Source organism: Fistularia commersonii, chromosome 1 (assembly GCF_037954325.1).
Source record: "Fistularia commersonii isolate RoL2024-O1a breed Wild chromosome 1, RoL_Fcom_v1.0, whole genome shotgun sequence".
Taxonomy (NCBI): domain Eukaryota; kingdom Metazoa; phylum Chordata; class Actinopteri; order Syngnathiformes; family Fistulariidae; genus Fistularia; species Fistularia commersonii.
In genome coordinates this window covers 2,380,456-2,395,430 of record NC_141284.1, presented here as the reverse complement: position 1 = coordinate 2,395,430, position 14,975 = coordinate 2,380,456, and the positions used below count along the sequence as shown (strand labels likewise).

General features: G+C 51.7%; 1 protein-coding gene across 1 annotated transcript; it reads left to right on the top strand.

Annotated features, from left to right (window-relative positions):
- The first annotated feature begins 480 nt into the window (after positions 1-480).
- nrd1b (nardilysin b (N-arginine dibasic convertase)) lies at positions 481-13,610 on the top strand. The gene is made up of 31 exons (XM_086143945.1): positions 481-561; positions 1,659-1,855; positions 2,019-2,301; positions 2,446-2,527; positions 2,663-2,816; positions 2,921-2,994; positions 3,070-3,165; positions 3,292-3,414; positions 3,500-3,557; positions 4,891-4,964; positions 5,143-5,212; positions 5,335-5,412; positions 5,503-5,623; positions 5,718-5,776; positions 5,862-5,916; positions 6,737-6,841; positions 7,371-7,494; positions 7,724-7,810; positions 7,894-8,013; positions 8,370-8,421; positions 8,534-8,684; positions 9,604-9,731; positions 10,394-10,556; positions 10,637-10,668; positions 10,763-10,901; positions 11,480-11,527; positions 11,774-11,826; positions 11,897-11,980; positions 12,057-12,264; positions 12,391-12,480; positions 12,574-13,610. The coding sequence occupies exons 2-31, from the start codon at positions 1,671-1,673 to the stop codon at positions 12,814-12,816; spliced, it is 3,339 nt and encodes a 1,112-aa protein (XP_086000071.1). The 5' UTR covers positions 481-561; positions 1,659-1,670; the 3' UTR covers positions 12,817-13,610.
- The last annotated feature ends 1,365 nt before the right edge of the window (positions 13,611-14,975 follow it).

Here is a 14,975-nt window from a genome sequence, read left to right as displayed (position 1 = left end):
AAACAGCAATGGAGAACATTTGTATTTAAAGAGAAAAAAATGTGGCTACTGTCATGAGTTTGGCACTGTCATTTCTCAGAATATATACATATATATATATATGGGATTGTTTCTTTAAATAAAGTCAAATTAGATAGGCTGGCAATTGAATTCCCCCCATGTAATGAATGAAGTTACCTATCCATCTATAAAGAAAAAGGGGCACACGTCTGAGGAAAATAAAAAAAATAATGTTAGGATGAGATAAGCAAGAAAGAGGAAATAAGCCACCGGAAGTGACGCAACTCTCGCCTACTGCTTGCGGTGAGTCCTCCAAGCCGGTAGGTGGCGCTCAAGAGCGCCCATGGAATAAACCTCCTCGTAACTCCTGAAGCCGAGGCGGAGCATCCTCGGAGATTGAACCAATTAGAAGCGCTCTTGAACGTGAGTGATCTGCTGTTAACCAATCACAACCTTTGTTTTGACTAAATCTCCTCCCCGCTCAATGCTAGCTGGCCTCACCGAGGCCGAAACTTCAATGAGTCGTCATTAAGCGACCAGCAAGGAAAAACGTGACCGCCGGTGAGAACCGTTATTCGGCGGGTTTAGAAGTAGGAAACACGGACGGCTCTAGCTTAGCTGTGGTTTAATAGCCTCCGCGCTCACTTAACGTCCGGGTTAGTAACGCCAGTGTTGCGCTTGACGCGATGCTAGTTGACTTTAGCCTTGTCCCGGTTCGGCGTGATCCTCAGCCGGATTACCTGCTGCTAATACGCTTCTCTGGACAGCGTCCTCCCCTTGTTAACCTTCTAGTGCGTTACTGCCACTAGACAAACAGTTGCATGCAGCCGATAACCCGTTTACCTTTCACTAACCAGCCGGTTAGCTGAACTCCGCCGAACTGAAAGTTGCGCGCAAGCGACCTGTGCAGGTCTCTCGCTCGGGGCCGACACCCCGTTAAAAATCTCAACGTTTGGAGTTAAACTCGAGTTTTCCCAGAAAATCCCACTCTCTGGGTGAGAATCCCACACCTCATAAGAATCACCCGGCGTCACTCGTGGATTCGGCATTATTAGAAGTTAGAAAAAAATGAATACAAACGAAAACTGGACTCTGAACTGGGGAATCCGTTGATGGGTGGTCATACAGTTTCGACATGCACTGGGATGTTCTCAGAACACACACACTTGTCTTTTAATTATAGGGATTGATTTCTTGCATGTGTGTCTGTGTTAGTGTCTCGCCCGTTTTCTGAATGTCCTTGCCCTTCTCTCATGCAAAGTTATTGGCTGATAACATCTAGGTTATTTCCAGGCAACTCCTGCAAAGTCCAGGTGTATTAAGCTCGATTCTCACTTTTTAACCCAATCACCTTCCTCAGTCTAACCTTCTCTGCATTCTCTATCTTCATGTCCCTCCATCCTCCAAACCTCTCCTCTGGTTTTCCTCTAGACCCGCCTTGCATACGGGAGTGAACAGTTGTATGTTTTTTTTATGACGTGTAAACGACAGGGTGAACGGTTGCACAGTTTGTCACTATATGTGGCCCTGCGAGCGACCGCCGTGTTCGGATAGTCTTTGAATAGTGTCTGGGTTTTGCAGATGGGATAGTCAGAAGCAGCTGAAGCTCCTCCTTGGACACCGAGGAGGAGCTTATTTCTTTTCTCGTGTCGCCGCAGCTCTCGTCCAGGATGCCTCAAACCAACAAGTCCCTGGGGGGCGGCGCCGCCCCGGGCCCCTTGTCGGCGCCGGACCAGGGCGAGCCGCCGCCGTTGGATGTGCGGGCGCAGGGCGCCGCCGGGGGTGGGGGAGACGCCGCCGAGGAGCCGGGAGACCCCGACATCACCAAGTCGCCCAGCGACCCCAAGAAGTACCGGTGCGAACCAACAGCTAATCAAGACTCGTTGTTTTCACGCAGTATGAGGACTTTTAAACTCCCGTCCCTCTGATAGATGGAGATTAGATGAATCTACACGGTCAGTGACACAGAAAGGCATTATGGGATGTGTCCCCTGATGTCATTGGAAATGTCTCTGCAGGTACATCCAGCTGAGTAACGGCCTCCGAGCGCTCCTCATCTCCGACTTCAGCGGCCAGGACGGGAAGGCGGGCAGCGAGGGCGGCGCCGGCCCGGCGGGCCTGAGAGGGGCCGCCGAGGACGAGGACGAGGACGAGGAGGAGGAGGACGATGAGGAGGGGGACTCGGGCGAAGGCTCGGAGGAGGACGAAGAGGAGGACAAGGAGGAGGAGCAGGACAGTGACTTCGAGGAGCTGGATGAGGAGACGCCCGGGCAGAAGAAGAAGGGAGGCTGTGAGAAGCAGGTCCACTTCCCACGCTAGAACACACACCCTCACCGATTTGACCGGCCGATAAGAGCCGTGGGATTTTTGGGGATTTTTTAGCACCAGGGGATTACGTTGATGTTTGTGATGCATAATCGTGTGTGTGTGTGTGTGTGTGTCCAGGCTGCCGCTGCACTGTGCATCAGCGTCGGGAGCTTCAGTGACCCCGACGACCTCCCCGGTTTGGCCCACTTCCTGGAACACAGTGAGTGGATCACAGCGGGGAGGAAGCTCTCGCCTCCTTTCTTTCTTCCTTCTCCGTTCAGGACCCGAAGCTCACCCCAGGCTACGATATATACCCATGAATTTTGACCCCTCGGGTCCTGGTTCGGTTTCACAGTGGTCTTCATGGGCAGCGAGAAGTATCCAGCCGAGAACGGCTTCGACGCCTTCCTGAAGAAGCACGGCGGCAGCGACAACGCCTCCACCGACTGCGAGAGGACCATCTTCCAGTTTGACGTTCAGAAGAAGTACTTCAGGGAGGCGCTGGACAGGTAACACACACACACAAACACACACACACACACTCTGCATCTCTGGTAGATGTTGCGCACGTCAGAAGGAGGTGGAAACAACTATGGTGGACGGTTCCTTCCAGGTGGGCCCAGTTCTTCATCTGTCCTCTCATGATCGAAGACGCCATCGACAGGGAGGTGGAGGCCGTGGACAGCGGTGAGTCCCTGCACTCACACACACACACACACACACACACACACTGGCCCGCTTCTCACAGTGTCTCCTGTCCAGAGTACCAGCTGGCCCGCCCGTCAGACTCCCACCGCAAGGAGATGCTGTTTGGAAGTCTAGCCAAAGCTGGACACCCCATGAGCAAGTTCTGCTGGGGTAAGGAAACCCCACACACACACACACACACACACACACCTGTTCCAGTGATAGTGGAGCAGATATGGAAGATGTGGTCGGGTTGCGGGAGATGTTCCGGACTCATCCCTCGGCCGCTCCCGACAGGAAACGCTCAGACGCTGAAGCACGAGCCGAGGGAGAAGGAGATCAACACCTACCAGCGGCTCCGGGGCTTCTGGAGGAGGTTCTACTCGGCCCACTACATGACGCTGGCGGTCCAGTCCAAAGGTACCTCACCGATCCGCCGGGGAAATCTGACCGAGACCCGTCGCCGTGTGTCAAAGCTTCTTTTCTTCCATCGATGCTCCGGTAGAGACTCTGGACACTCTGGAGCAGTGGGTGAGAGAGATCTTCATCAAGATTCCCAACAAGTAAGACCATCAGCGCCTGACTCGCTGTTAGCGGCTAACTCCAGCTAACTCCAGCTAACTCCAGCTAACTCCAGCTAACTCCAGCTAACTCCAGCAGTAGTTTATGGAGCCACGTCTCAAAGCGCCGCGGAACCTTGACCTCCGACCGCATCGATTTCGGAGTTTTCCGAGATCCGAGCCGTCGTTCGATGGGTTTTTAGCTTCGTGATCGAGCCCGACGTGACCGTCGCCGTCCAGGAAGTGGCGTTTAAAGACAGCGTTGTGTCGCGGACTCGTCCGTGCAGAGACGGAGAAGTCGTCCGTGACATCAACGAACGAGGCATCGGGAGAGCCGTTCAAAGACGGTCGGGGACGATTTGATGGTTTTAAAAAGAGGAGCGGCTTCATTCCGGCCATAAGTGGAGTTTAGACATAAAGTGTGACATAAGATACGTTTAGCAACACATTGTAGCCAGTAAGCTAAGCGATAGAGCGCCATCTTCGTCCGAACTTGAACATAAACACAGTTATCACTTTATTTCTTTAAATTGTGTTTTATTTTTTTTTTTTTTCATACATTATTATTTATAAAACACATTTGTCTTATTTAAAAACACACAAAAATACTGGGGTTCTGGAAGGGATTAATAGTGTCTCAATTCATGTCAACATGGGAAATTTAATATGATGTACAGAATTACAATTCAGCTTTTAAGTTGAATATATATATATATATATACACACACATAATATATTATAGAAAATATATATTTCTATACAATATAGATTTTATATATCATAGAAGAAAAATGTGAGTGTACGTGTATATATATATATATATATACACTGCTCAAAAAAATAAAGGGAACACTTAAAAAACACATCCTAGATCTAAATGAATGAAATATTCTTATGAAATACTTTGCTCTTTACACAGTTGAATGTGCTGACAACAAAATCACACAAAAATGATCCATGGAAATCAATTGTATCAACCCATGGAGGTATGGAGGAATCACACTCAAAATTAAAGTGTAAAAACAAACTCCAGGCTGATCCAACTTTGATGTAATGTCCTTAAAACATGTCAAAATGAATCTGTGTTGCTTCCTGAGTGGACACTATGATTTCACACAAGTGGGATTGACTTGGAGTTACATTGTGTTGTTCAAGTGTTCCCTTTATTTTTTTGAGCAGTATATATGCGTTTATATATATGTGTGTGTGTGTACGTGTATATATATATATATATATATATATATATACATACATACATACATTTTTTTTCTTCTTGTGATCTCTTGCTCTTGTCCCATGTTGTGGGGAAATAAAACGGTTCTTCATGTCTTTACAGCGGCGAACCTCCTGTCGACTTCGCGCACCTGCAGCAGCCGTTCGACACGCCGGCCTTCAACAAGCTCTACAGAGGTCAGATGTTCGCCGTGCTCGTCACGACCCACCGTCAATGCTGCGGCGGCGGGAGGCTCCACAACAGACATCCCATAATCTTTATCTTGCTCACACGCTCCGGCCTCCCGCTGACGGGCGGAAGCAGTGACTCTGTGTGTGTGTGTGTGTGTGTGTGTGTGTGTGTGTGTGTGTGCAGTGGTTCCAGTGAGGAAGGTCCACGCTCTGACCATCAGCTGGGCGCTCCCCCCGCAGGGGAAGCACTACAGGTGGGGCCGCCTGGATTCCGAGAAGAAGGAGCAGCTTCTTCAGAAAGGAGAGGTTTCCCAGGGGTTCTCAAACCTGTGTGTGTGCGTGTGTGTGTGTGTGTGTGTGTGTGTGTGTTGCGCAGGGTGAAGCCTCTTCACTACATCTCCTGGTTGATCGGGCACGAAGGCAGTGGCAGCATCCTGTCGCTGCTCAGGAGGAGGTGAGCCCCCCTCAAACACACACACACACACACACACACACACACACACACACACACGCATGCCTCAATGTCTGATCATGCTGCCCTCAGGTGCTGGGCTCTGGCTCTGTTCGGGGGAAACAGCGAGACGGGCTTCGACCAGAACACCACCTACTCCATCTTCTCCATCTCCATCACCCTGACGGACCAGGGCTTCCAGAACCTCTACCAGGTAGCGCTCGTCCACAGTCGGGGAAGCACAGCGCACGGAGGCCTTGCAGAGTAACGGCGTGTGTGTGTGTGTGTGTGCACGTGTCCCCGGGCAGGTGGTGGACCTGGTGTTCCAGTACCTGAAGATGCTGCAGACTCTGGGACCCCAGCAGAGGTCAGCGCCGAGCGGTCGCCACGGAAACCGAACCCATCGCGAACGTTCGATAATCGCTGCTCTTTTTGTGTTTTTTTTTTTCCAGGATCTACGAAGAAATTCAGAAGATCGAAGCAAACGAGTTTCACTACCAGGAGCAGGTGCTGCCACACACACACACACACACACACACACACACACACACACACACACACACACACTTCCTAGAAGCACTTTGAAGCCACAAGGTGATGCATCCTTGATAAGAGACCATTTTTTATTTACATACAAATGCATGCGCACACACACACACACACACACACACACACACACACATACACTCATACATACACACAAATTGCCATACCTATACACAACAAGAAAAACACACCAATAGATACACACATATATACACGTATATACACACACTAACTCATACATACACACATACTAACTCATACCTTAAAACTCTTGATAGCCTTAACCTTGACACTTTATATTTTATTGTATTTCTTATTCTCCCTCCTTCCTACTATTATCTATTATTGTTGTGTTTTGCTTGAAACTCTGGCACAACAATTTCCTTCGGGATAAATAAAAAAAACAAAGCTACATAGACACATTTTTGTGTGCACACACATTTATACATACAGTCAAATACATATATATGTATATATGTCCCCGGATACGTATTAACACACTACACACACATTCAGACAGACACAAAAATATATATACTGTATATGTAAATACATATATATATTGTATTTGTACATATATATTTACCTATCAAGGTACACACACACACACACAGATGTATACAAACCCCACAGGCAGACATGCAAATGCATAAAGAGTGTTTGAAAGGCGGTGAAAGAAAGAGGTCAGGAAACAAGCCAAGGTTCCGTCTCGGTTCTCCGAGGTTCTCCTGAGTTCCCGCAGGACCGAGGTGGTAATACATGTTCTCTGCTCTCTGGGCAGACGGACCCCATCGAGTTTGTGGAGAACATCTGTGAGAACATGCAGCTTTTTCCCAAAGAGGACTTCCTGACCGGAGACCAGCTCATGTTCGAGTACGACGAGCAGGTGAGGACGTCCCGTCCGGTTGTAGACCTCGGTGTTCTTCAGGTTTCCGCCCGCACGCCGTCCTCACACGCCTTCAGAGGGTTCTTCTTCTCGTCGCGCCGATTTCTCGCCGACTCTGAGGGGAATTGTTGCTGATTTGTGGTTGTTTAAAAAAAAAAAAAATCACTTGAAATATCAAAATAAACATTCATTGGAATTCCACAGAAGGTACTAGAAGATCAGGGGGAACCAGACGACGAGATGGGATGTTTTCTCAGGAGGTCCGCAGTAGCTTCTAGACCTCCTTCCACGTCTTAAACGTGTGAAGCCCAAACACAGATACAAACAAACTGAACCCAAACATGGCCGTCCTCATACGGGGACCATGGAAGGACCTCGCTATGAAACAAGACCTCCAGGTGCTGTGAGGCCCATCAGGTCCTCAGCCGCCCTTGTATCAAGACTAGCTCGTATTGACAACACTGTGTGTGTGTGTGTGTGTGTGTGTGTGTGTGTGTGTGTGTGTGTGTGTGTGTGTGTGTGCTTGCAGGTGATCAGCGCTGCTCTAACTCTCCTGACTCCAGACAAAGCCAACCTGTTGCTCCTGTCGCCAGAGAACGAAGGCCACTGTCCCCTGAGGGAGAAGTGGTTCGGGACGTGTTACAACGTGGAGGGTACAACACACACACACACACACACACACACACACACACACCAGAGGGAGTCTCTGGGTCAGAGGTCACTCGGCAGGCTGATGATTGTTGGGTGACATTGTGAAGTATCCTGATAAAGTAGCACCTTTACCGAAGTGTTTTGATAGCATTGTTTTGGTTTTGAGTTGTATACATATGTGTGTGTGCCTGCGTGCGTGTGTGTGTGTGTGTGTGCGCGCCCCATGCTCAGACATCCAGTCCGACTGGGCCGACCGCTGGGCCGGAGACTTCGACGTCATTCCCGAGCTCCACCTCCCGGCTGAGAACAAGTTCATCGGTCAGTAGCAAAGGTCTGGCCGCCGCTCGTCCTTCCTGGACGTCTAACACCTTCTTCCTCCTCCTCCTCGTCTCGTCCCGCAGCCACCGATTTCACCCTGAAGACGTCCGACTGCCCGGATACCGAGTTCCCCGTCAGAATCGCCAACAGCGACCGCGGCTGTCTGTGGTACAAGAAGGACAACAAGTTCAATATTCCCAAAGGTACGCCGAGGGACGTGCACAGAGGAGGGGCGGTGACCAGGCCTACCAGGCAGGAGGTCTAGAGGAAGATGGATGGATGGATGAAGGGGGAGGGAAAGGACGGGATTTTAGCGGGTGTGAGAGAAGAGGATGTGGAGGCGGATGATTGGCTGAGGGTTAGATGGAGGCAGATGATTGGGTGTGACGACCCCTGAAGGCAGCAGCCTGAAGAAGGACCTGCTGAAGAGCAGGTCTGGACCCACCACTCTTTAAGATGATCTACAGAAGCTCAGCAGTAACCATCATCTCAATAGCTACAAGCTAAAAGCTGACATATTTAACAGAAAGTGATAAAGACGTCGTTTTCTGCCCGACAGCCTACATCCGCTTCAACCTGATCTCCCCCATGATCCAGAAGAGCCCGGAGAAGTAAGACCTCCCACCCTCAGGAGAACATCCGGAGCTGCGTGGCCAGATCTGGACCTGACACTGACCTCTATGTGTGTGTGTGTGTGTGTGTGTGTGTGACGGCGCCCTGCAGCCTGGTCCTCTTCGACCTCTTCGTCAACATCCTGGCTCACAATCTGGCTGAACCTGCGTACGAAGCCGACGTGGCTCAGCTGGAGTACAAGCTGGTGGCTGGAGAGCACGGGCTGGTGATCAGACTGAAGGGCTTCAACCACAAGCTGCCGGTCAGACTCACACACACACACACACACACACACACACACACACCGCTGTCCGCCTTGCCCTAGCAGTTCACCGTGTTTTCAGAAACACCAGAGGCAGAACTTCTTAACTTCCGAATTGAAACCCACTCAATCCGTTCCAGATCCTGTTTTTAAATAATTAGAAGAGTGTTGAAAAAATAACAAATAATGTGTAAAAATAATACATAATGAAAAGGAATGTAAAGAAATAAAGTGTATTTACATAGAGCTGGGATGAAGATGCCAGCGGTGGAGGAGGTTGGGGGAGTTTTTCATTTAGTGCTCCTTCTTTAGCTTAGCGTAGCTTAGCTTAGCTTAGCTTACCGGCCCCACCCTTAATGCTGCAACGTGTTGCTAAATGTAACTTGCGCTACACTTTATGGGCTAAACTTGAAGCCGCTCCTCTTTTTAAAGCCATCACGACTCTTCCGTCGCGTCACAACAAGTCCACAATGTGTTTTTCCACGATTCACCGGGTCACCACAAGATAACAATACGTATTAAAAAAAAAAAAAAAACATTTATTAACAGTACATATCGGACTCGTCTGACATTCGCTTTGAAAATAAATCCAGCTTGGTTTTGAAGGCTCTGACATTTGCTAGCGTTTCATGCACAAACCGCTTTTCCCCTTGTAGCTTCACGTCGAGCCACAAAGCCATTCTGTGTCGTTCCGCTCAGGAAAATTCTCAAGTGTTCTCAAGTAGCTCCAAAAATGAAATAATCTTCTGTTTGAACACCCGCATTCATTGATCCAATCATTCAATCATTCGCATCAAGTATGAATTCCTTACCAATCTTTGTCGGGCCGGATTAAAAAGACCAGCGGGCCGGATGTGGCCCGCGGGCCGTAGTTTGCCCAGACGGATCTGGGACTCCCTGACCTCCCTCCTCCCTGCAGCTGCTGCTGCGCCTCATCGTGGACCACCTGGGGGACTTCAGGGCGGAGCCTGGCGTCTTCCTCATGTTCGCCGAGCAGCTGAAGAAAACCTACTTCAACATCCTCATCAAGCCCGAGAGGCTCGGCAAGTAGGTCCGGATTCCTTATCGGCACAGGGGTCGGCAACCCGTAACACCCAAGGAGACATTTGGACCCGGTTCCCTCGGTAAAGAAAACACCGGGAGCCGCAATTACTTTTTGACGTCTAAAATAAAGGTACCACTGTATATATTGCTTTTTATTACCTTTACACTTTGTATAAACAAGTGTGTCGTGTGTCGCTTCTGAAATTCACAAAGTATTACAGAGAAAATTACATTTTATTTATGTAATGAACTCGTTTTGAGCTTTCAGAGCGTGTAGCGGAGCCTTGACCTGAATTTTAAAAATAAATCGGGAAAAAAATCACTGTGTCAGTAAACAATAAAAAATAAATATTTGCAAAATATCTTCATAAATATTTATTTTACCCGGTTTATGGGACTTCTGCTCCTGAACTTCTGCGCACGGCGTCCGCAAATCGGGACTTTACCGTGACGTTATTTTGAGCGGCGAAAAAAAATAAATATCATTTTATTTAATATTTTAAAATCACAAAAATCTTCCAACTTAGAACTAAAAGTTAAAAAAAAAAAGGAATTAACACAAATGAAATACACTTCAATTAAATATTTATAATTCATTTTCCCAAGCCGCGGGGTTGCCGACCCCTGGGCTAGTAGTCCATCCGTCCGTCCATCCGTCCCCGCAGGGACGTCCGCCTGCTGATCCTGGAGCACAGCCGCTGGTCGGTGATCCAGAAGTACCGGGCCGTCACGGGGGGCCTGACGGTGGACGACCTGATGGAGTTTGCGGCGGGGCTGAAGGCGGAGCTGTACGCCGAGGGGCTGGTGCAGGGGAACTTCAGCAGCGCGGTGAGGCCTTCTGAACCGGGTGGCCGTTTTAAAAATGACGCCGGGTTACGATGTTTGAATTCCTGCTCCCGTCTTCACAGGAGTCCCAAGAGTTCCTGCAGTGCTTCATCCAGTGAGTAGAACTTTCCCGCCTCTCACATGAGAGCGACGCCATCTTTCTTCAAGCGGTTGTCATCGTCATCGTCGTCATCCTCCAAACGCTCCAGGAAGCTGCAGTTCCGTCGCCTGCCAGCGGAGGTGCCGGTGCTGTTCCGGGTGGTGGAGTTGCCCCAGGGGCATCACCTGTGCAAAGTCAAGTCCCTGAACAAGGGCGACGCCAACTCCGAGGTCACCGTCTACTACCAGGTGGGTTCCCATGGAGACGACGCCCAGATCACCCACGGGGACGGGATTACAGAACAGCTTCCCTTCATGCCATGATGATAATCATGGTACTCAAGGGGTGTCACAAGACACCTTTAAATTAAATACACAGTCTGGGGGGCGGGGCCTGTAAGAGGTGACAGTTTGGGGGCGGGGCCTGTTAGAGCTGACAGTCTGGGGACGGGGCCTGTAAGAGTTGACAGTCAGGGGGCGGGGCCTGTTGGAGCTGACAGTTTGGGGGCGGGGCCTGTTAAAGGTGACAGTCTGGGGGCGGGGCCTGTTTGAGTTGACAGTCTGGGGGCGGGGCCTGTTAGAGCTGACAATCTGGGGGCGGGGCCTGTTAGAGCTGACAATCTGGGGGCGGGGCCTGTTAGAGCTGACAGTCTGGGGGCGGGGCCTGTAAGAGTTGACAGTCTGGGGGCGGGGCCTGTTAGAGCTGACAGTCTGTAAGCTCGACCCTATTGAGTTGATATTCTGGGGGCGGGGCCTGTTAGTCTTGACAGTTTGGGGGCGGGGCCTGTTCCCCCGGTCACTTCTCATTGCGACTGTCCTCCTTCCAGTCGGGGCTGAAGAACCTGCGAGAACACGCCCTGATGGAGCTGCTGGTGGTGAGTTGTGCAGAGGAAGGTGAAGGTCTCTGAGGAGGTCCTCCGGTCACATGACCTCAGAGCGACCCTTCAAACCTCCTCGTATTTATCATTTATCAAAACACCGGGGGCTTCGCCGGAGGACGCGTTGTCGTGAAGTTGTCGGCCGATCGGATTCCGGCGTCCCGACACGCGTCCGGACGTGACGGTTTGCTTCGAGTGGATCCAAAGAGCAGAACCGTTTCCCAGAAGGTGGTTGTGTTTCAGATGCACATGGAGGAGCCCTGTTTCGACTTCCTGCGCACCAAGGAGACGCTCGGGTAAGGACTCGCCCCCGGCAACCGATCGGACGGCCGACGTCGGGCTAACATCTGTGACTTGGACCTCCAGGTACCAGGTGTACCCCACCTGCAGGAACACCTCGGGGGTGCTGGGATTCTCCGTCACCGTGGAAACCCAGGCCACGAAGTTCAGGTGAGCCGGACCTCCCGTCGCCGTGACGACACCCGGAGTCGTCGCCGCCTCTCACCGAAAGCCCTCCCGCCCGCAGCACTGAGTTCGTGGACGCCAAGATGGAGGAGTTCCTGCGCGGCTTCGGCGAGCGTCTGTCAGACCTGAGCGAGGAGGCTTTCGGCACGCAGGTGACGGCGCTCATCAAGCTGAAGGAGTGTGAGGACGCCTACCTGGGCGAGGAGGTGGACAGGAACTGGTTCGAGGTCGTCACCCAGCAGTACGTCTTCGACCGCCTGGTCAAAGAGGTGGGCGTCGCCTCCGGGCCTTCCGTCATCTCCCGTCCCGGTCGAGGAGTCGGCTGAAGAAAAGACGGTCCAGGTTTTGGTCCCGGTTTTGGTCCCGGTCCCTTAATTTGTGTTCTCGCTCTGCAGATCGAGGCTCTGAAGCTCTTCTCCAAGGAAGAGCTGGTCTCCTGGTTCTTGGAGCACCGCGGCGACGGCGGCAGAAAGCTGAGCGTGCACGTGAGCGTCACGTCTGAGAAACCCTTAAAAGTTCCCGCCTGTTACCGCGGCAACCTGCATAGCTTTAAGTTGTGTCCGTGTGTCCCGTTTGAGGTGGTGGGCTTCGGCCCGGAGGAGAACGACCCCCCCGCCGCGACGGCTTCCTGCGGCCCGCGGCGCCCGGACGACCCCGACGGCGCCTCCTCTTCTTCCTCCTCGTCCTACGGCGAGGTCAGCGAGTTGCACTTCCTGCCCGCCGCCTCGCCGCCGCTCCAGGAGACGGCGGCGCTCATCCACGACATCCGGGGCTTCACCTCGTCCCTCCCCCTGCACCCCTACCATAAAATCCTCAGCTAGAGCGGCGGCGTACGTCCGACGGCCGCCACGTTTCCGCCGACTCCATCCGAAACCGCCGCCTCCACGTGCACGTCTGATTGGACGAGACTTCAAACGCGGCGTCGGCGCCTGGAAACACGTAAAACACGATTGTTGGGCGGAAAACCCGGAAGCTACCGGACCCCCCCTCCCCCGAGAAGGAGCGCCCGACGGTCGTCACGGTTACCAGGCAGTTTCCTTTTATCGACTGAGCCGCCGCATCCCAACAACAGACCCTCTGATTGGCCGGTTTGCGAGGCCGTCCGCCGTCGCGCCGCTCTGAACCGACAACCTCTGCTTTTACACGTTTTTCTCCCAAGAGGAACCCGAGATTTTGTTTTTTCTTTTCTTTTTTTTCGTTTCTCTCCAGCCGCAGAGGAATATCTGCCGTCGTCACCGAGGCGTTCAGAGCCATTTTACCATTTATCCGTTTGCGTTGTTTTGTTTTGTTTTTTCCCCCCCCCGCTCGTCCGCCCCGTCTCCCACGGCAACCCCGACCCGCCGCCTGGCTCTGAGGAAAACAAAGCAAAAGACAAAAAAAAAAAAGAAAAAAGCCGGAGGGCGACTCGGCAGAAGCACAAACGGGCCTCGTTACCTGCTGAATGAGTTCATGTTTATTACACTGTAGCGCGTCGTCATGGCGAGTCATTATTTACTATTAACGTGTAATAAAGCGGTTACGTAGTGATGTGAGTGTCAGCGGGGGACGGACCGATTAACAGCCTCATTTATGTGATTCCTCAAACGATTAAAAATCAAACTACTCGCGAGAGAAACCTGTGTCACGTCCCATGTGTGTGTGTGTGTGTGTGTGTGTGTGTTGTTATCCTAGCTGTTTCCAGCCTTGTGGTGTCGACATCATTAGCGTGTAGCTGCAGGTGTTAGCAGTGGCTCTCCAGGGCCCCGACCATCTGCAACCCACACACACACACACACACACACACACACACACACACACACCTGGTGAGTTCAGGGTCCGCAGGGGTTTCGGGAGAAACGGCCTCTTTTGTCTCCATCGCCCGCCTAATGACGCCTCTGCTCAGCAGGCTCGCACTCCGGGACACCTGTTAGCCTACCTAGCTTAGCATGGGAGCCAGACAGCATGTCGGGCTAGCTTAGCATAAAGATGCACCGCGGCGCGGTCTGACACCCAACTCCGGGGAAATAGTTCATTTAGGGAAAAACAAGATAACATGTGTTTTCACCCTTATCGGATGAAAGTACCAACAAGGGTGTGAAAGTTTCATGATTGTAACACGCTAACATTACATTTCAACGGTTTTAAGAGTTATTACTAAGCTATAACATGGAATGTCCGTGAGGTTTGAAGGCAGAACTCGAGCCGCCGTCGACGAGTGACGAAAGCGCCGGGTCCCGGCGGGCGGACGAGGGAGGAGCCGGTCGTCCTGGAGCGAAGCCTCCTCAGGGGAAGCAGGAGAAGCTCAGGGTGGCGACGCTTCAGAAGACGCGGCGCCATGGCGGAGCTCGGAGGCGAGAAGCTGCCGGAGCTCCTGAGAGGACGGACCGGCCAAGAGCCGAGGAGCAACATGGTCCGGGTCTTCATCAGCTCCTGCTCCTCAGGTCAGCTTCGATTGGTTGCAGGGAAATGAAAACAAAAACACCAATTTTATTTGAATTTTCTCTGTTTAGTTGATCCACTTTGTGCTCGTTAACTCTTCTCCAGAGATGTGTCTCTAAAGTGTGTGTGTGTGTGTGTGTGTGTCAGACTCCGGCAGCGAGAGGAGAGCCCTGCTGGACCGATGTTTCCCGGAATTGTTGACGTTCTGCCGCTCCCTGGGCCTGACCTTCGAGGTCAGTCGCCGCCACATCGTCCAGTTCCCGGTGCGACGGCCCACACTCAAGACTCCGTGTGTGTGTGTGTGTGTGTCCAGGTGGTGGATCTGTGCTGGGGTGTGAGGGGGGTCCTGGCCCGAGACCACCAGGACCCGGAGCTGTTCCTGCAGCAGGTCCAGACCTGCAGGAGGGTGTCAGCCGGGCCGGCGTTCGTCGTGGGTTTTTTCCCTTCTCTTCTTCTTCTTCTTCGTTCCTTTGGTCTTTCTCGGAAGCCTCCTCACGTCACTGTGTTTTACTTTGTGTCGTCTTTACTGGTTTCATCACTTCCGTATCTCCACGCAAGACCT

Coding starts and splice junctions, on each gene's coding strand:
- nrd1b (XM_086143945.1), top strand. CDS start 1,671: ATGCCTCAAACCAACAAGTCCCTGGGGGGCGGCGCCGCCCCGGGCCCC. Junction 8,685..9,603: donor GCTTCAACCACAAGCTGCCG/GTCAGACTCACA, acceptor TCCTCCCTGCAG/CTGCTGCTGCGCCTCATCGT. Junction 10,902..11,479: donor AGGTCACCGTCTACTACCAG/GTGGGTTCCCAT, acceptor TCCTCCTTCCAG/TCGGGGCTGAAGAACCTGCG.